Source organism: Lepidochelys kempii, chromosome 2, assembly GCF_965140285.1.
Source record: "Lepidochelys kempii isolate rLepKem1 chromosome 2, rLepKem1.hap1, whole genome shotgun sequence".
Taxonomy (NCBI): Eukaryota; Metazoa; Chordata; order Testudines; family Cheloniidae; genus Lepidochelys; species Lepidochelys kempii.
Genome location: NC_136381.1, coordinates 230,064,919 through 230,085,501, shown reverse-complemented (window position 1 = coordinate 230,085,501; position 20,583 = coordinate 230,064,919). Strand labels below are relative to the sequence as shown.

The 20,583-nt window shown below is 42.5% G+C and overlaps 1 protein-coding gene across 5 annotated transcripts in view; it reads left to right on the top strand.

Moving 5' to 3' along the window:
* CUBN (cubilin) overlaps positions 1–20,583 on the top strand; it is a 226,786-nt gene that overhangs the window by 68,544 nt on the left and 137,659 nt on the right. For all 5 annotated transcript variants that reach the window (XR_012157573.2, XR_013635417.1, XM_073334127.2 and 2 more), the window contains 2 exons: positions 3,429–3,616; positions 18,733–18,892. Coding sequence is in view for 3 of the 5 variants with exons in the window: in XM_073334127.2 (XP_073190228.2) it covers positions 3,429–3,616; positions 18,733–18,892 (348 nt within the window). In the remaining 2 variants the exon portion in view is untranslated. The remainder of the gene's footprint in view (positions 1–3,428; positions 3,617–18,732; positions 18,893–20,583) is intronic.

The window sequence follows — 20,583 nt, the reverse complement described above, 5'->3', positions numbered from 1 at the left end:
TGGCTTGGCCCTATAGCCAAGTGACTGTAATTTTCTCCTTCCAGGATATCAAAGCCTCACTGGACCGATTGACTGGGTATTGTCCCTGGCAATCTTCCAATTCAAGGCTATGCCACTTTCCCAGGGACTAGAAGGGGAATCTGGGCCCACCCTCTACTCCGGGTTCCAACTCAGGGACCCTTGAATCAGTGGCCAAGGCCTGTACCATCTCAAATCTTGCTGCCATTTTCCTGAACCTTTTTCTACTCCACTTCTATCAGGCTTTTACTCCACCACCCTTCTGGGTAAACCCTTCCTTCAGAGCCTGGAGCCCAGGGCTTCTACTCTCTCCCTGGGTTTCCTTCTTTCCCTCTCTAACCCCAGAGAGTGACTACAGGCTTCCATACTGCAGCCTCCTTCTGCCCTCACTTCATGGCCTTATACCAGCCCTGCCTGCTCCTGTCCAGCTGGGCTCCACCCTCAATCAGTGCTTGCCTATCAAGCCAATTTTCTTTCAGGTGCACCCTACCAGATTACTTAACCCCTTCTGAGCCACATTAACCCTTTCTGTGGGGTGATCACAAGGACCAACAGCATGTTTACAAATGTAGAGTATCTGAGATATCAGCTAAAGGCATGTGTGTTTTGCCATTTACATTACTATTTCATTACTAACGATGCACAATAAATTCAATAAACAAAACTTTTGGTGGCTTGTTCAAACTCTGAAAATGTACAGCAGGTATCAGTTTGAAATAATGTAGTAAATTACCAAATACATTCATGTCTTCTAGTTTGAATGATAGTGTACAGTGAAACATGACACATTCTAAAGGAAAATGTGCTTATTGATGTAAGACAAACATGCAGAGGCACTTACGTGCCAGATGTATTTCTGATACAAAAATAGGACCAGAAGGCAGCTGCATAGTCTAACTCATATTCTTCTAAATCCATTTTGGAGTTTTCATGTAGTCTTTCCCAATGGTGCTTGAGTGTGAATCTGCAGACATGTCCCAATTCACCTGACCCTGAACCTCAGTTGCACTCTGGGTACTTTAGAATACGTAAGTACCTGCACTTACTGTTCTGTAAATCATTCTGAAAAAATTCCAAGACTTGGAAAGGAGGTATGTGCATTATTTCTGATGACGGATAATGGAAGAGTTCAAGTGACTTTCAGATACCCATAGTTGGTCAATTCAGTCATCAGTCCAGGTGTACCCTTGGATTCCTTGCTAATGCTGAGTTCTCACATAGCATCTGTTAGTAATGCTTTCTACCCTCTCTGCGTGGCTTGGAAACTCCATCCCATCCTGGAGGATGAAGACCTGGCCTTAGTTATTCATGCCTCTGTCAATTCTAAGCAAGAGTACAGCAGTGCAATATGTCTGAGCATGAAGCCTTCAGCACTTAAGAGACTTCAACTACTTAAGAATGCTGCAGCACACCTCCTGAGGAACAAAGGCTACTGCGAATCTATCAGACCTGTCCTCTGCTCTCTACACTGGCTTCCCATAGAATTTTAATCAAGTTCTAGGTCTCACTACTTATTTTCAAAGCACTCCATGGCCTGGGCCAAGGTATCTGAAAAATCATCTAAAGCTCCAGGACAAAGATGGTGGCTGACAGCTATGCTTCTCTGGCAAAATGGAACTCTCAACAATCCGAGTAAAAGCGTGGCTGTGCGGAAGACAGAACTTCCTCTGGGGGCAGTCTGAGACTGTGGACTGAACTTCCCCAGGAGCTGAGAACTGTCACAAATCTCACCACTTTTTGCTTTAAGGGCAAGATTCATTTCTTTGGCCTGGCCTTTTCTTCCATAAATGCATGGCAACAAGTATATTTGTATTAAAAAAACCCACACATCCCAACCAAACACAACGCCACACTGCGTGTGCATCTCCCTCTGGGGAGAGGATGAGAGAACAAACTACATGTGACAGATGAGTATCATGTTCTTAAAGCGCTACTGGAAGGCCCTCCGATACTACTGTGATGAACACAGTATAAAAACCTCTATGGAATAGAATTGCTTTGCTAACGTGTTCTTCAAACTCTCTGTATATTTCCTGTTCCAGAAAGAAGAACTTCCTACTTTTCTATTTCCCCCCTGTAGCAGGGCGTGATCCACCCCTGGCTTCTTGCATCACAGACACCTGCGCAGACTGCACTAGATAGATATCCACACCGTGCTGTTTATTTCAGATCTCTCCAATGCCTTTACAGTTTTAAATGGCAATACTATGTACAATGTCCCTTGTATCTTCAGCCCTTTTCCTAGGGCCCAAAAAGAGCGGATGTCTCCTTGAACTGAGAGCTCTGTGAGACTGGACTCAGCTAGCCCTGTTCCCCTTGCACATCCTTCCTGTGCCTTTTTATCAGTCTTCAGCTGATGGGTCAATTAATCCTTTAGCTCGCCCAGCCTGCTACCCTGAGTAGCTAATCACATTTCATTCCTTGGTCAGCCCTCTTGGGGAACTACTTAGTGTCAGAGTGATCAGACCAGAGACTCCCCTGTTAACTCCCTGCCCTCTGCCACCCCCCTCATCTTATTCTGCTCCCATGTACACATTTATATGGGGTAACCAAATACAATATGCTCTGCAGCACAGCATTTACTCATATTGATAGTCTTTGAGTCCAGTGGAATCCAGATTCAGGAAAATAAGAATCACTGATCCAACAGCATGGCTATTCTATACCCTTTCTCTACTTTCTTTTCTCTTTCAAACATTTTTCATCCCACCCTACCCCGGGGAGGGGAAAATTCTCTTTATCCCAGTCAAAATCCACAAATCCTCTACTAGATCTCGGCTTGATGACTAACCAGGGAAAGTATTATTAAGAACTTCATGCTGGCTTCCAGCATGTTAAACCAGTTAGGAAGTCCAACTCAAGCCAACTATGTTTCATTTGTCTTTCTAGCCATGTGGGATCTTTTTTTTTCCCCCCTAGTTCCCTGAAATGGTATGTGAGTTTGCAGTATTGTGTCTAAAAACATCCACAGCCACTGTAAATTGGTTCAAAGTGACTTATTTAGCTAAATGGTACATTGCATTTTTATTTTGAGTTTTTTAAAATAATATAAATAGATGTTTTAGAGAATAATTTTGCATTTGAAAAAAATAAAAATAGGCCAAAAGAGTATGTAGGATAATGGGGGAGATCAGCTCATGATTCTAGTCTTACTTGGGAGGAAGGATATGCTTGTAAAGAACGACTTGTAGTTGGGATATCTGGATTTTGTTCCTTGTGCCTGCGTTTCCTTGGGAAAATCACTTACCTCTCTCTCTCTCTCAATTTCCTTCTCTGTAAAACAGGAGTACTAATACCTACCTCGTGCCAGTATTATTAGGCTTTATTCAGTAGTATTTGTAGATAATTTGAGATCCTGGGATGGAAAGCAGCATACAAAGTGTAATTTATTACTGTATTTTTTTCCCCAGTTTGCCAAGGAATAGTGATTGCCAACCGTAGCCATGGCATCTTGGAAAGTTTAAATTATCCAGACAATTACCCTCTAAATGAATACTGCAGCTGGACCATCCAAACTACAACTGGCAATACACTTAACTACAGCTTTACATCCTTTGATGTAGAAGAAGGACCAAACTGTGATCTGGACTATTTGAAGGTATGAATCCAAATCCAGACCTCATGTAAATCAGTTCCTTTCATGGAGAATAGTCACTGAAAATACAGTATGCCCTCATTTTTTTCAAATTAGAAATATTTTGTTAGAAGAATAAGTAAAGAAACTGCCATTGTTATTGGTTACATGGTATATCTTACCTGTATGTCTATCAGTTTTAGTCTTTTAGTACTTTGAACTCTAGTGAACAGCCAACATCAGAAGCTGGAATCTGAACCGGTAAGTGAACCTGGTGGTTCATCAGTTTCCAAAGGGAACATGTCCTTATGGATTTGAATGCTATTGGACTGACATGGCTTTTTTCTGCCTGGTCAAGATACTGTATGAGCTAGAGTTGTACTCACTGCAAAAAATAGTTGTACATCTTAACATTATTTTAACATGGGCAATATAACATATGGTACCAATTCAACAAAGCATTTATGCACATGTTTGTGTATCCCCTTTCAGCAAAGGCTGTAAGCACATGCTTAAGTATCGTTGACTTGACATTAAACACATGCTAAAGTGTTTTGCTGCGTAGGGGTTGTCTTAAACTCAAATTCAGCATGTGTTAAGGCTTTTTGCCTCTCTAAAAGTGCAATTCAGCCCTGTACAGGGGGCTAACACAAAGCACTTATTCACCACTTAAGCTTTGCATAGGGAAGAATTTCACCCTAAGGGACTATATCCCAAAGTTTTTAATAGTATTATAGCTATTTGGAGCCAGGAAGCTGACAATGGAGTGGTGGGTATCTAAAGGTTCATAGTATTCTTTTGGGCATAGCTAGTGATTTGGGGGCTGGTCTTCCTGAAAGTCAGGTGACAACTCTGCTAGGCATGTTCGTCCATTCCATCTTAATCTCCTACATCCTTATCCATTTGGTGTGCCAGTTTTCATAGTTGAAAAACTGGTAATAAACTGGTGAAAACAGTGATTCCAACATCTTCCTGCAGGAGACAGGAGTGGAAAGAAGGTAAGCAAGGAAGTGTTGCTGACCAGAAAAGATACTGAGAACTATCAGGAGTCAGTTAAGACCTGAAAAGTTTTGTGGCCAAGTCAAAGAGGAAACATGAGAGCCAAGCTGAGAAATCACACTGCCAAGTCCCAAGATGTCAAAGCCATTGATCAGTGAAGGGCAGGGGCCATGCTCACAGTAGAAAGCCCTCAAGGAGAAATGTGGCTGCTAGAAGACCGTATTCCAGGAGCCAGGGCTCGATAGTGTCAGACTTGAGAGGGCTTGATGGGCATTTTAAGAAATAGAAATAGAACACGTTGGTGGGAGGAAGAGGGGGTGGTGTGGAAGTGGGGAACTGTGTCCTTTGTTTTAATAATTTCTAGTTTGTTTCTGATGAAAGAAAAATGGAATGAATTTACTAAAAAGGGTAAAATACAGGAGAAAATAGTCATAGAACTGTGTTAAAGAGTCTTTAATTTTCAAAAGAGGTGGCCAAGTTGCCGAGGCAAAAACCAGAAACATAAAAATTCAAAGTTCAGTTAGACACGTTAGACGAAAGGATCATTCTGAGAGAAATCAAAAGAATTATTTTTTGTCATAATACAAATATGTCTGTCTTTAAATGTCATTTAAAATTACGATTCCTGGATACGGAAAAGATGTCTTCATTCTGCTGGCATACAAATATGTGCTAATATGTAAAATGAGAACAAGGATGAATGAGTTAGGAAATCAAGTAATGTTTGTGTCACCCTTTGAATTGTGAAAAGGGGAATATTTTGACATTATTACAGAGTCTATGAGATACAGAGGAAAGGGGAGAATGCTTTGGAATGTGCGTGTCACTGATTTTCTAAGCAGATTGTGTATATATGGTATTGCTGTGCTGAAATCCATGCTGAATCTGACTTCTGTTTGTCAGGGGAGAAAAAATTTAATCAGAATAAAGCCTCATAATTATTAGGGTGGAACAGATGTTGCAGTTTTGCAAAATGCTAACATTATTATTACATTTAAAAAGGAAAGCTCCAGAGGGACCAACCAGAAATAACACTGGTTAAAAAGCAGGTGTATATTCCAGATGATTGAAGAAGTAGAGATATTTCATTATTATTATTTATTATTTGAAATAGGCTTTGTGTTAACATATATAGGTGTACTCTGGCAGAAACCTTGCTCAGCTGTATAGAGGATGCACTCCAGAACCCATGTAACTGCAGAAGGAAATAAAAGAATAGAGTCACTAAAGAGTCAGTGTAAGGAAAGAGTGACTTACAATATGTGTTTTAGATTAGGAATTTATTCATAATATGTATAAATGGGCCAAAACCAGACCTTTGAATTCTGGGGAGGAAGAGTATATGTGTGTGAGGGAGATATTGGGGAAGTGGGGGGGCGTGTATAGATACAGATCTCTGAATCCTACCACACCTTTGTACTTTTGGACCCAGGTCAGATCCCAAACTATAAAAGAGCCTGTTTTTCAATTCCACATTTGAATGTGGCTAAAATATTCAAATCATGATTCAAAGACTTGGGATGGGAACTGTATTTTGTTTGGTAACTAGATATAATAAGGACTTTCAGCTTCACTAGTTGCTCCTTGGCCTGCTAAGAAAGAAAGAAAGAAAACTCTTGCACTCGCTTTCTAGTGGCTGTAGGTTCCTTAAAGTACTGTCATCAACTAGATGAAAAAAAACAAAACGCTAAGTGTATAGCTGGGAATGCACTAACACAGTGTGCAGGTGATCAGGGATCAACCAGTGCAAATTAAATGAATGACTGAGCCAAACTGAAATGAAATCACATGGAGATAATGAGAAATCATTAGTGCGTTGCTTTTCCCTTTTCTTTCTCTCCTTTGATCACTGGATGCTAATGTTTTTTGAGTCAGGTTGTGCCTTGAAGGCACTGGCCAGCGTTGGGGTCAAGCCAAACCACCTCATCCCCAACAGAGCTCTGTGAAGGAGCATCAGAGTTTGGATTACATGGGGCCTGATTCTCCACAACTTTGCACCTTGCATAGGCATTCACATCTGTACTAAGTGGGGGTAAAATGCCAGGCATTTCTGATTTGGTGGCATTTTAGACCTACTCAGAGCTTAATTTGTAATGAAAGAGGTGCTGGGGCTCTCACAATTTTTTTACTTGCATAACTGATGCCTAGAGGTGCTGGGGCTATGAAATGTCAAGCCTAGAGGTCCTGGGGCTCAGCCCTGCCACAAATTAAGCACTGGACGTACTCTGCACAGTGTAAGTGCGTACACAGGGCCAAAGCAGGAGAGAATCGGACTGATGGACTTTATCCAGGCATTTTCTAACATTAATGTTGGGTGAGCACTTCCTGAAGAAATGAGCAGCATGTTCTGTTTCATGGTCTGGCAGTGGAAGCTGGCTCTCTCCTAGTAACTCTCCGAGGTTGCCTGACATTTTGCAGAGGGTTTACAGCTTAGTTGTTGAGAATATCAGAGCAGCTACACGTACCAAAGTAGTGACAGTGTGGATACAGCACATACAGGGGTGCTGGAACAACCTGTGCAAAGGGGGTGCTGAGAGCCATTGAACCAAACTATACACCCTGTATATGTTGGAAACCACTTCAAGCCGGGGGTGCGGGCAGCATCCCCAGCACCCCTAGTTCCAGCACCTATAAGCACATATCTTGTCGCAGACCTGCTTTTTTTTTTTTCTGATGTGACACTAATACTAGTTGAATTAGATTGTAATTACATTTCCTGCTGTGACTTGGATTTGAAACCTAGCATTAATCTTTTCAGGGGGAAAAATAGCCAGAAGACTTTACCAGTGAGGTTAGGGACATTAACCTAGGAAAGAAATAGTTTACTCTTCTATCTTTACTTATTGACTTACACTTTATTTAGTGTGACAGATCATAGGCTCAAAAGTGGCAAAACTCTTTTATAAATAAAGAGAATTTAATGTTACTGCATTAGAGATTTGAGTCTAGCAGTAGGAATATGAAATTCACTTCCTTCTTATCCAAGAAAAATATGATTTGAAAACCTTTAGTCTTCCTGTCCTTCAGTGGCAAACTACCTCTGTTTTCTTGTACTCACAGCACTTACCCCTCACTTTAAAGTCCAACATGTTTAGCATACGCTTGTAATGATCCTGGGGGAAAAGCCTGCCCACCTCTTCCCAAAGGCACAAAAATGCTTGATGAGCACCAGAACCAGTGTAGTTATGATGTGCAAGGGACAGGATTCAGGCCTTTCATATATGAGGGCAAGTTTCTGGGCACTGTAGAGCACTAGCTGATGTCTACAATAGCACGGTGGGAAGGGATAGTAGATCTATGTCTCTGCATATCCATTGGCTAACCTGCATGTGTAGTGATGATGCGTATGTTCCATGGAGCATGGGCAGCAGGTATCATAGGCTGGGAGAGGCTGTGCCTCCCCAAACAGCCAGGTGTGGCTCTGCTCTCACACTACCCTTAGACCGCCCGCCTCCTGCTTCCTGCTCTGTGGCTTCCCCTGTGCTGTGGCCACAGCTCGGGCTGGGGCCAAGCTGGACACCCTCCTGGTGCTCCAGGGGGGCTGCAGGGGGTGGGGCTCTGGGCTCCGGCGGGGGGTGGCCTGGAGGCTAGCCTCCCCTAGCCGACAGTTGGCATGCCCTCCCCCAGGCCATGGAGGCTATTGAAGACATGAGTCTGCAGTAGCAAGCACAGAGTAGTCCTCCTGCTACTCCAGAACCAGGCGGGGGGGGTGGGAATGTGTGCGCAGAATTCCTTCCCACATCAACAAACCCTGTAGAGATACCTTGCTCACAACCAGTTATTGGACCTGAATATGTAGGCTCCAGCAAATGGGTACATTCATTCACAGGAAAGCTGTTCTTGAGTACTCTTTCATTTCCTTTTTTGGTAACAGGATATGTTTTTACCACAGCAACATTCCAGGAATACACCATAATATCCTCTCTCTCCATGTGGGAATAATGCATTAGATAATGGTTGCCTGAACTAAACTGGTAATCCTCTTTTTCTAATGAAGGTACACACAGAAGAAAAGAGGTAACACTTTTTTTCCCCTGGCCCTAGTTTTACTTGCTTCCCTAATTTGAACCAGTAAATAAGCTAACACCATACTGGAGTTGGGGGGAGTTGCCCAAGACATATGAGTTATCATGTGATATATATGTCTTTTTAAAAGTCCAGCAGGAATTCTCCAAACCCAGAAGGTGGCTCAGTTTGTGGTCACACACAGATTGCAAAGTATCACCAGCAGCACATCACCCCGTGGAAGCAGATGATAGATGGAATATATTCATCCGGGTTCTTTAGTCAGGCAGTAAATTACAGCCTTCTGGCTGGACTGCAGCGGCATCTGGAAACCCATTAGCACACAAGCTGGCAGTAATCAAACCTATCTACACATAATATACCTACAGGGATTTACAATTCATCAGTAGAAGTTCCTCCGTATGGCATTCTAAGGAAAAAGGCAAATTCTCCTCTCAGCTCTCCATGGCAGTTCTTACCGGTGGTATCATGCTTTCACTGCATGAACAGGTTTTCAGTGGCAGAGCTGAACAATTAGAGAGAGCAGAATATCCGTTAAGATCTGCTTTGACGATCCAAGAGGAGATTTGTGCTCAAAAAGTTTTTCCAAATAGCCTTAATCTTCAGCTCCTCAGATGGTTGGGTATATTTAGAACCACTGTTGGAAAGCAGAATGGAAACCACACTAGTGAGGAGAAAACTCAGTACTGTGATAAATTTGTTAATGGTTAAGGGGCTACATGATCTCTAATTGAAATAAACCTCAGATGGTGAGTGACACAGAGTGATTCAGGATGCGACCAAATGGCGGTTTACTTGAAGACATGCAAAGCCCAGCATGAATGAGTAATACTTTATTTTTAGTTGCACATTTTCTTCAGCTGCTACGCCCTGCCAGCTCAGAGTAATGTGACTTTTCCTCTGCCTCCAGGAAAGCAACTAAATACAATGGGGCAACTGTGAAGTGTCAGCATGTCTAATGCATGATAATGTGGCAGTGAGAGGAAATTCAGCACTGATCCATCTTTGTTTGTAATTCTTCTCTCCTCTAATGTCTTGCCTCTGTCTTCCAAATTCACCTGGGAAATGGCAATGTAGAGCCTGGCCTGCTTTGATACACAAGTGAGACCTTCCAAGCAATGATGGAGCTTGTCTCGTTCTTTTTGTGGTTTAACCACCATTGAATGGAGGGACTCAGTGGCATTAGAAAGCCCGGATGATGTTTTTAAAGTTTCAAGTGGGTCAGCTAAAATTCCGTTGTCAGAGGAAGGAATCTAAAATGGCAAAGTCCCTCCTCACAGCCCACTTCTGTAAGTTCTGTCATTCCTTTGAGTAGGATTCATAGGATCCAACCTCCCTCTCAGATGGCTTTAGGATTCTGTTCCCATTGCTGGAGGATTTTGTCTTACTGGACACCTCAGTAAGTTAAATTGTTCCTGAGGCAAAATTTTCCGTCTACCTTCGTCAAAACTGATTTGGTGCTCCGTCTTTAGGGATATCCTAAAGTGATCCATCCTGCCAGAAATATTTTGATACCACAGGGCTCTTTTCAGTTCAGAGTCTAACTTCACTCAGAGAGTATTAGGAATTAACTCATCTTGTAGTCAAGTTAATCTGTAGTCTGTCATTGTCTGTACTAGGACAACTGGCTCCAAACTTTACACAGTTAATTTGGGCTTTTTCAGTCAGGGCTTTTCCCTCTTTCATTCATTTGGTTGCATCATCCACAAGAGGATTCCCACGTCTTCATAGTGGGTTTCACAAGGTCTGCCCTGGATTCTTCCAGAGTATGATTTTCTTGCCAGAGGATAATTTCAGGGATATAATTCTCACAGGTCCACAAGGGATCTTCCTTGTCCATCAACGCTTTACTACTTCAAAGTGAGATAGAACTCCTTTGTCTTTCTGATTCCCAAAGTACTACAAAAGGCAAGAAGTTCTGCCTTAGGCTCATAAATTTTGTTCTCTTCACAAGAGCACTGTAACGGGGGGGCTTGGAGGGCTGGGTGGCCAAGTGGTTGGAGCGTTTGATTTTCGCCCTCCTTGCTTGGTCAAGCTGCCTCAGTGTTTAAGGCTGGGGGAGAGAGGTAGAGGGACCTGGGCCCTTCCACTCCACCAAGTCCCAACCTAGGACCCTGTCAAGGCTGATTCCCCACTCTGGCACTTGGAGTGCAGAAGGTGAGGGCCCTCAAGGATTCTAAAAATTAATACTGGCCACTCCAGGCTTGTATTAAACTCTCAAGGTTACAGTTTCTCTCTTACCTTGGATGGGTAGAAGCTGTTACCACCCAAATGCAAAAACCCCTTTGAAACCAGAAAGGCGCACATGGGAATTCCTTCCTGTGGGGTATCCTCAAGCCCTTTCACACACCCCCTCCAGGGAAGAGCTGAGAAAGAAAACACAGGAAATCAGCTGTTGCCACCAGCTAATTTAACAACATATGCACAAACATCTTAGGGCACCAAAAATCCAGTCCTGTTCTTAAAAAAGGTAAATTTTGTTAAAAACAAAAAAGAAAGAAAATACATCTGGAACTTAGGCTTTTGCTAGATTTAAAAAACCCACTTATAAAATTTAAACATCAAGAATAACCTTCTTGAGGTCCAGCTTAAAGGTTACAAGCAAAACAAAAATCATTTGGGTTTAGCACAGAGGAGTCCACAAGCCAATAAGAAATAAACAGAAATAAACCTGATTGTGTCTTTCTAGACATTTCCTAATTTATGTACATATCTGGCGGGTTCAGATAAGCAATCTCTAGGTATGATCTGATAGTTTTTCATATCTGGCTTAAGCTTCTCACAGCATAACTGCTCCCTGTTCCCTTTGTCTTTGTGTTCTCCGGGAAAGAGGAGAAGTTTTTTCTCAATTTAAAAAAGTTCTAGCCCTCCCATTGGCTCTTTTGGTCAGGTGTCCACTCCTTTCCTTTTACCTGTGGACTTATTAACCCTTTACAGGTAAAGCACAAAGAGAACCACCACCAAGAGGGATTCCATAGCCAACTGGCTGGCTGGTTGTCCACAAAAGGGAGCTATCCCCCCTCTCATTTATCACAGACCCTGAGTAGGGGAGCCCCAATAGAGAGCCTACATCCACTGTCCTGAGCTACTTCCTACTGCTCTCCCATCAGTTTGGGGCATGGCCTCTATAGTCCAAGTTGTAGTGGCAGCTTGTCTCTAGTAGAGTCCCCTTGTGGATCCTGGGTAGCGTTCAGTTGCAGCCTGAGGTTCCTCCAGGCAGGGCAGCCGTACGTTTGGTGGGGTCAGAACCCCACAATGTCTCCATGCTTTGGTCACCCAGTTCTGTCTCAGGCTGGGTGCTCCTAGGTCTTATTCTCAGTCTCTAGCCAGAGGGATGTTCTTATTCTCAGTCTCTAGCCAGAGGGACGGTGCTTGTTCCCTGGTGATTGCCTTGGCTGGCAGGCTAATGATCCTTCCCCTCAGGTAGGGAAGCAGTTAGCTCCTGCCCCTTCACCAGTCAGTCCCGAACTGAGCCAAGTTCTTTCCTTTTTTCTCCCCTCCAGGCCTGGCATTGGCTGCAGCTATAATGGAGCAGGGCTGGCTGGGCCCAAAGGCTCTTTTTAACCCCTTCCATGCTGGTGGGCGGTTTTTCTGCTTCATCACAAGCACTCTGTTTCTTTTCCTCTTCAAGCAAACTTTTCAAGAAGAAAGACAAGGGAGGTTTCTTCACCTAAACCCCATCTTCTCAGGAATTTGCTGTGTGACTGTAAGAGCCCTAACAGCCTAAGGTGCTCTTCATTTTACTAGAGAGGGGAAGCAGGTCACTCTGAAATCCCTAGTGCCTTGTACCAGGAAAACAGATGATCTAACAATGCAAACATTTCCCTATCTAGCTTGGAACTGCAGGCTTGGCATACTCTTGTGTAGGTATGCTCTCTTCATACACAGTGTTTTTGTTAAACAGCGTCTCCATTGGTTCATTCATAGATACAGCTTACATTTCTTTATACTTTTTTAATGTACTGTAAAGAATACAGCCTTGCAAAGGGAACCAGTTAATTTCTCGCATCAAGTGTAAAGCTGGAGGAATACCGAAGAAATGAGGTTTCACCGAACTCTTGGGTAGCCAGTTTTTCCCCCTTATTTGCTTTGAAATGGTGATAATGCTGGCAGGATAAGAAATAAAAATTCCTTCTCCTCCTCTTTCTTCTTTTCCTCTTCTTCCTCCTTTTCCTTCTTTTTTTTTTTTAATTCTTACTACAGTAAAACGTGGAATTTAATGCAACTTGACACTTTTAATAAGGTTAAGTATTGCAGGCTCAGATAACGAGACAAAACATAGACTCCCTTTATCAGATACCACTTCTATTATTAAAAACTAGACATTTGCACATTCCGTAGGTTGTGTAAATCCCAAAGAGATTATCTTTGCACATGTCTTGTGTTGCATGAGTTCACATTGTTCTGTACTACAGAAGAACATGGCTAACTAATGAAACAGATGCAATGAAGGTGCAGAGATGCAGAGGAAGGCTGCCCACAGTTGTGGCATGCAAAGCACGCAGAAAGATTGGTGAGCCATATACCCAAATCCTGTCCCCATTTTGGACCATATTCTCTGGTCTGCTCTGCTCTCTTTTTGGTGCTCAAGTGGCACAAAGTGAATGGAGACTGCCAGTCACTCCCCAGCTGATAATACCTCTCTGCATGGAAGAATCCATGAACATGCACAGATACTATGGGGTTTTATAAATCCCATAAGAAAAGAGCTTTGAGGAGAAGTTTGAAGGAGGAGAGTGTGGAGGTGCAGGTAAGAGAATCCAGGAACAGGAGCATTTAGCATGGAAGAAAGGATGAAGATGGAGATGAAGTGGGGAGGGGGACTAACTTAACATCCTGGATGGAGGGAAGAGGAAGCAGAGGGGAAGAGGAGAAGATGGCTGCAAAGTGGTAAGTGGGAGATGCTAAGTAATGTAGGTACGTTTGATATTTGGGCTTAAGCTACTAAATTTTAAATCACATTTCAAATCCTCAAACTCTAGTTGTGTTCAGAGCTGGGGGTTTTGTTCAGTTGCAAAATTCAGCTTCTGAAATCCCTTCTCCTCATCTTGAAAATCTGGTGGTGTTTAGAGCAAAGGTTTTGGGGTGGTTTCATCTCTGGTGTCAAACCATTAAATAAATCACATTAAAATACTTTCCAAGAAATTGTAAGATAAATAACAGAAACCCTAGATTTAAAACAAAAATATTTCTAGCTGCAGCAGTTGGTAAGTGCAGGCAAAATCTGCAGTCTACAACTATGTAGAATTAATAGCTCTCAGAGATTTTTCTCTACAGGTAATTGTAATCCCTTCCCACCATGCGCACACACCTTTAGTCTTAATTTTGTGCTTAATTACGTGGCAGAGATCAGAGTGGTCCACACGGTAAATCACTGAAACCCTTCAACTGCCCCAGCACTAGATGGTGAATGTCTGTGTAGCAGTGAGCTATTGTGGTGACCCACATCTAAACCATTAGTTAAGTTTCCTTTTTTTTTTGTCTGACAGATGTGAGGGTTTCTGAACCTGCACCTTATGAGCTATTTCTTCTGTAAGAAAATTTGTCTCTTGGAAATGTATTTTCCCTGTTAATTCCTGATCGTATCAGTAAAAAGTTTTTAAAGGGCGATTTTACATTTCTTGTGTCCTCTTAGGAGTTCTTTACTATTCAGTTGTTTATTTTGTCTTCTTTGGCTTACCTTTTGTTTTCTGCTAATGGGCTTGGTTGTGGGGCTATCCGTTTTTTCTTTTCAGAGAACTATCCAAGTTGGAAGGGTGGCCACATGGCCTTTAATCATTGCTCCTGATACTTATTTTTGTCAAACAAAAATATCACCATGGAAAATATCACTTCTGGGAGCATCACGGCTCTGCATGCTACATCTATTGCTTTAGGGTTGCTCTGGAGCCCTCAGAAGATGGGTGGAACACAACAGGTCTTTACTGTTCTGCCATGAAGCATCTCATTTTGTCAGTTCAGCTCCAGGCTGTTGTGGAAGATCTCTGAGAAGGCTCTAAAGATTCTCTGAGGGTTCAACTAAATTCATAACAACAATCAAAATTGTATTTATGGAGTGTTTGTTTTTCCCCTTCATTGGATCGAGTAATCCACCTTCTAATGGATCCTAAAGGGTTTCCATGACAAGATCCCAGAACGCCCATAAAAGGTGTTACCTATCAGACTGCTTCTTCTGTTTAACAAATCTTTGACTGCAGATGTGACAGCAAGAGACTCCCAAATTCTAATGTCAGTCCTGACTCCCTTTGAGACCTTAGCCATGTCACTTAACTTCTCTCCTTGTGTTTCACCCTACCTGAAAGAGGGGTACTACTACTTCCCCTATTTCACAGGTGCATTATGGGAATTCATTAATTCTTGTGAGGTGCTGCGAAGATGAAAAGTGTAAAAAGTGAAAAGTTAATATTGGTGGCCATAGCATTAGAGGTTCACACAGGAAGCAGGCTGAACCAGCACTCCAGTCAGAGTCCGCACTGGGTGCTAATAACCTTCCAGGTAGAATTCAAGTGGTTGCTTTTGACTGGTAAAGCCTTACATGTTTTTTTGATCTTGGTCCCTGAGAGATTGCTTCTGCTCTGCACAGTTACAGGCAGTTGAGGTAACTTCAGAGGGAGCCCTCCTGATACAGAAGATGCATGTTACATGAAACCATAGCCTGGGGTACTGGCAAAAAAGAAAAACAAGGAAAATAAAGAGAAACAAAATAAATTTCCTGCCCTTTTAAGGCATGGGCCTCTCCAGATGGAACATTTCTCTGCCGTGGCCAATCTATGGAGAGTCGGGACTGAGATCTTTCTCAGCCTGATCAAACAAGAGAACAAGTGTCAAACCAAGGAAGGTTTGCTTCAGCCATGGTTCCCTAAAGCTGGGGAAGAAGGAAAAGAGGGAAAAAACACAGTCATTAATGTAAAGCTTCTGGGGAATCATCTTGCTCTTCTGCATAAACAAGGCAGTCAGTTTACCAGCTTCTCCTTGCTTATTATTTATATCAGTAGTAGCAAGTTGTAGCATCTAGCGGTCCCGAGCAAGTTCAAGGCCCCATTGTACTAGATATTGTACAGACGCATAGGCCAAGACAGTTCCTTCCCGAAAGAGCTTACAATCTAAATAGACAAGAAACAGGCATAAAGACTTGCCCAAGGTCACCTAGCAGGTCAGTGGCAGAGCTCGAATAAAACTCCTGTGTCCTCATTCAGTGCCTTATTCACTGGACCACGCTGTCACATCTTCCTGGAATGGATTTGGTCAAGGAGTACCCTGAGCCAGTGTCTTCCCCAGGCTATGAGGAGAGAAAGAGCACTTTGACCTTCTCTCAGGAGTCTGTCTCCGGCATATCACACCTTCCCCTTTATATCCATGCCACATTGAGTCTCTTTCCAGCAGGCAGGTTTAGCAACTTCTTCAGGACAGCACAGGCCCTCTGCCTGGTTCCTTTCTTAGAGAGTTAATAGTGGGGCATATACATCCACTTCTAGGGATGCTAAAAAGGCATTTTCCATGAGTATCCTTGGTTTTGGAACTTGCTCCCCGATCAATTCTCTAGAGCCTAGATCTGTTAACTGTCTGGGCACTCTGCAAACCTCACCATCTTTTTCCCCTGGGGCACTCGGGTGGGAGACATGGTGATGAGCTGGAACATGGAGGATCTTTTAGTAAATTATTGTTATTAGGGGACTGGCTTTTTGGTTATTAGAACTCAGTGTCATTAGATGGTCCCATTTTTTGCATTTGTATTATCTGCTTTAATTGTTCTGAAGCACCCAGAATTTGGGATGAGCACTAAAAAATTCTGAGCAAATAAAACAGAAAACAAATATCTTCTCAGAAAGGGAGTATGCATGTTCTTGGATGAATACTTGGGAAGGAGTCCAGTCATCAGTTCCTCGTGCCATTATGATGGAGGAGTCTCTAACAAGTTACGCCAAACTTCAGTTGTCCTGTCCAGACAATGGAAATACCCTGCCTGATATGGCTTAGGCAAGAATTGTCTCTCCTCTTTCAACAGTTCAAAGAGTAGTTCACATGATAAAACAGAGGCTCCGTAAACAAAAAGCAGAGTTAAACACAAAGAGACAAATCGTGGCCTGGGGTATTTGCACACAACTTTAGTGGCAATTGCTTGTGTATATCAAAGGGCAAAATTTGCTCTTAGATGTTCAAAATGCTTCTTGAAAAATACACAGCTGTTCCCTTCATTATAAGGGTAAGAGAGCCTAAAAAAAAAGTCTGTAATTCTAGCTGTAGTATGCCTGCCTCACTCTCAATGAGTTACAGCTGGCTGGTCATTTGAATTTCCTGTGAATAATATTCTGCTCTGAAAACAAGATCAAGAGACAGCACTGATGAAGTGGTTTCCATAGTAACTGTTATTTGTGTACTGAAAAACTGACTGTTTGTTTTCAGGGGAATTACATAGGTATGTGCTGTTAGCTGTCTGTTTGGGTAAAACTAACACCCGCTTCATGAAATCAAACTGAGAAAAGATCCATGAGACTTGTTTTTCATTTCAATTTGAGTGTTGCTACTGAATGATTCAGTCAATAACTTTTATAAGCTTTTATTTTTAAACATTGTGCCTAGTGTTTAATCATTTAATATGCATTTTTAGTGCATTTTTGCTGTCCATTTAAAGGTACAGAATACTTAAGTTTCTGCACTGATCCACATTTCCCTATTCACATTTTTCTGTTCAGAGTTTTCAGACCCAGGAATCTGGGTGGGATGATGTGTATTCTAAGAGGTTGTTCTAGGAAGTAATGTTTTTCTAAAAAAAACAGCCAGTCTAACTCATATGTGAAATCTAATCGTATCGGACTTCATTTGACTTTGCTGAATGAGAGACAAGGAATGTGTTGAAGGTGATTTGGTGCACAGTGCATCTCATCTTCATTTCATCTACCTTTACACTGTCAATTACACAGTTGTTGCAGAAAATATCGACAGATGTTAAACTTGTCAACATCCAAGGAGGATGACGTTAACCAAACTTCTGTGCCCTGGCACCAAACACAAATAAACAAAGTTTTTTGCAAGAACTAGGAGAGGTTTTTCTGTTTGGAAGTAAGAAGTTCTCAGCCTTGTCTGTCTTCACCTTGGAAGTTTTGGAGAAAAGGACAATCAGGACTGTTGGGCCTCCTGTTGTAATTCACTTGTAATGTTTTGGGGATTCATAGGTTCATGGACTTTAAGGCCAGGAGTGATCACTGTGATCATCTAGTGTGATGTCTTGCGTAATACAGGCCATAGAATTACACACAGCAGTTCTTGCAACAGGCCCATAGCTTCTGATTGAACTACAGCATATCTTTTAGAGAAGACAGCTGCTCTTGATTCATCCCTTAAGGGTTTGAGAGTGTATCTGAGTGGACTTCTTGCCCTCAAGCCTGTAAATGTGTTAAATCACTACAGGGTATTCTGAAAACCCTAGTCTTTTCACAGCATGAGCAGAGGACTTAACTGAAATATTTTATCATATGTGACTCTGCAAAAGCTTACAACCAGCATGGTTTATTAGCGCCTTTCATTTTACCATGTGAGTGTACAATGTAGCACAGCTCCACCCAATGGACTTTCGGATGTTCAGAGAAGAACTTCTGAAATTAGAACAAAGATCAATTTTGGCTGGCTCCCTAGAGATCGTCTCTTTGGGTCTTTGCAGCCTGCGGAGAGAGAATATTACAGTAGTCAGCTCAAAACAGAGAGAGGTTTATGTTGAAATTCTAAAAAGGAACATGCCAGAGACTCAGTGATGAGGATGTCCAAATAAGGTTTCTATGCCAACTATTTACTGGACTGTCTTGAAAAGATATGTCCTATGAATCAGAAAATCAGATGATTACTAAACCAGGGCAAAGTGATAAAGTACAAGGTTGTTGCTCCAAACTTTGAGAGTGATACTAACAACTGTAGGCCTGAGAAACAAACAAACTGACAATAATTGGCAATCTATGTTGTCACATTTCATCCGACTCTAGCTGTGCTCCTCTTAGGACATTGTGATACCGTAGAGTAGCATGTACACTGTGTCTCACTGTTCTTTCTTTAGAAGTCTTTTATAATTCCTCGGAATCAGGAAGTGCTTTTACTACACTGGGATTCTTCTTGTTTCATTTCAGCTCTATGATGGACCCAATGCCCAATCCAACCTGATAAACACTTTCTGTGGAAGTACTGTTCCCATTGCAGGGAATACCTCAGGCACCAGCCTTCATGTGGTGTTTTACTCTGATGGAATAGCCTCTAAACAGGGGTTCCAGATGCTGTGGCATGTAAATGGTAAGCTACCCAAAATTTCTCTGTCACTTTATAATGGATAATTCCTTCTTCTCTACAGTATAATATGCTCCAAGGTTACTTCAGCTAATTGCACATTACTAGAAATAAACCAGATATAGGTATGAAAACAGCACTTTTCCCTCCAACTTTATAATGGATTTAATACTTAACGTTTTCATGCACACGCAGAAGCACACACATATGAAAGGATCTGCCTTACTGGCAAACTAATTAATTATAGGGGGATGGATTGAGTGTACACGGTAAGTGAACTGGCCTTTCTGAGCTAGAGATAATTCCTTTGGAACAAAGGTGAGCTGCATTTGCAGGGCAGTGTGGAAAAGTATGTGTGGCTTCCCCTGTGCTGAAAATCTTCTGTGAAAGGAGGTCTTAATGTTTCATTAGAGATGAGCCCAGCGCTACAACTTTTAGGTCTGGATCTGGCCTGGATTTCAAACCCCCAAGTTTGGGGTGTTCAATTCCAGCAGCTCTCTAGTTTCCTTTGCTGACATTTAGTTCCTTCTATGAGTAGTAAATTCACTTCAGTCCTCCCCCAACCCCTTTCTTGCTATGAAATGGCATTGGCTGGGCTGTGCTCAGGGTGCTTTTGCCCTGTACCCACAGGCAGCAGAGACTGCCACACGCTTCGTTAACTCGCCAAGCACGCATACCCATTAATAAACCAATCTGTTAATCACTATGTTCACGCAAGCTATGTTTGCATTTTCTTAGGAAGTGAGGCTACAACTGCAACTTTATCGCTGTGCCCATTTAACAGCAATATTCACTATAACAAGATTGAATCTTATGCCTTTGTACATCCCATCAAAGAGGATCCGACCTTGGAAAGAATTAAATAGCCACAGTTGCCCTGTCTGCCTAATCAGTTCACACTATTCAGCTTTGACAGCATTGTAAAGCAGCTGAAATCTGCTGCGGAGGCCCCAGCACGGCCACAGACTGCTGTCATTTGTTGGCTCCCAGAGGGCTCTCTTTGACTAGACAGTCGAGTTAAGAACTCAAAGGAGGTCAAGGAATGTTTTTGGGAAAAGGGTGACATATGCAAAAGGAGTGAGACCTTCGGCTGGACACAGCAGGGGAATTGCTACAGCACAAGGGTATGTTCTTATGATTGGGAGGTGATGTCATCCTGGAGCTACACAAAGGAAGAAAAAGTGGAGCCTTTTGTGTGCAGAGAGAGATGACATCAGCCCCCATACAGTAGCCATGGTTTTTGTTTAACTTTCTTTGCTAAAACTCTGAAAAACCTGCCTGGTGCATAGTTCCTTCTTTCTCCCTCCCCGCATCCCTGAACTCTCCAAACGCAGAACTAGCTCTCCCCCGCCCCCTCCACATTCCTCCTCTATTGTACATTAATTTCTGTGTCAGCAAGCAACTCCTCTGCACTAGACCTGGGCCTGAAACCCCACAAACTTTGCGGAGGTTTGGATCTGAACTTCCTGGCATGAGTGCAGCTGGGTAAGAGAGAGCTGAACCAGAACACTGAATCTGAATGTCCTCGAACCCTGGGGAAATTCACATCTGGAGCTTGAGTTCACAATGTGGAGTTGATGCCAGCTTGCTGATACTGGAGCAAATGCCTCTTGCACTGATTTTCAACCCCCTTTCTCCTGTCTTTTGTAACCCCTGGCCCCTATTCTTACTTGCCACAGTTATCATATAGACACAAT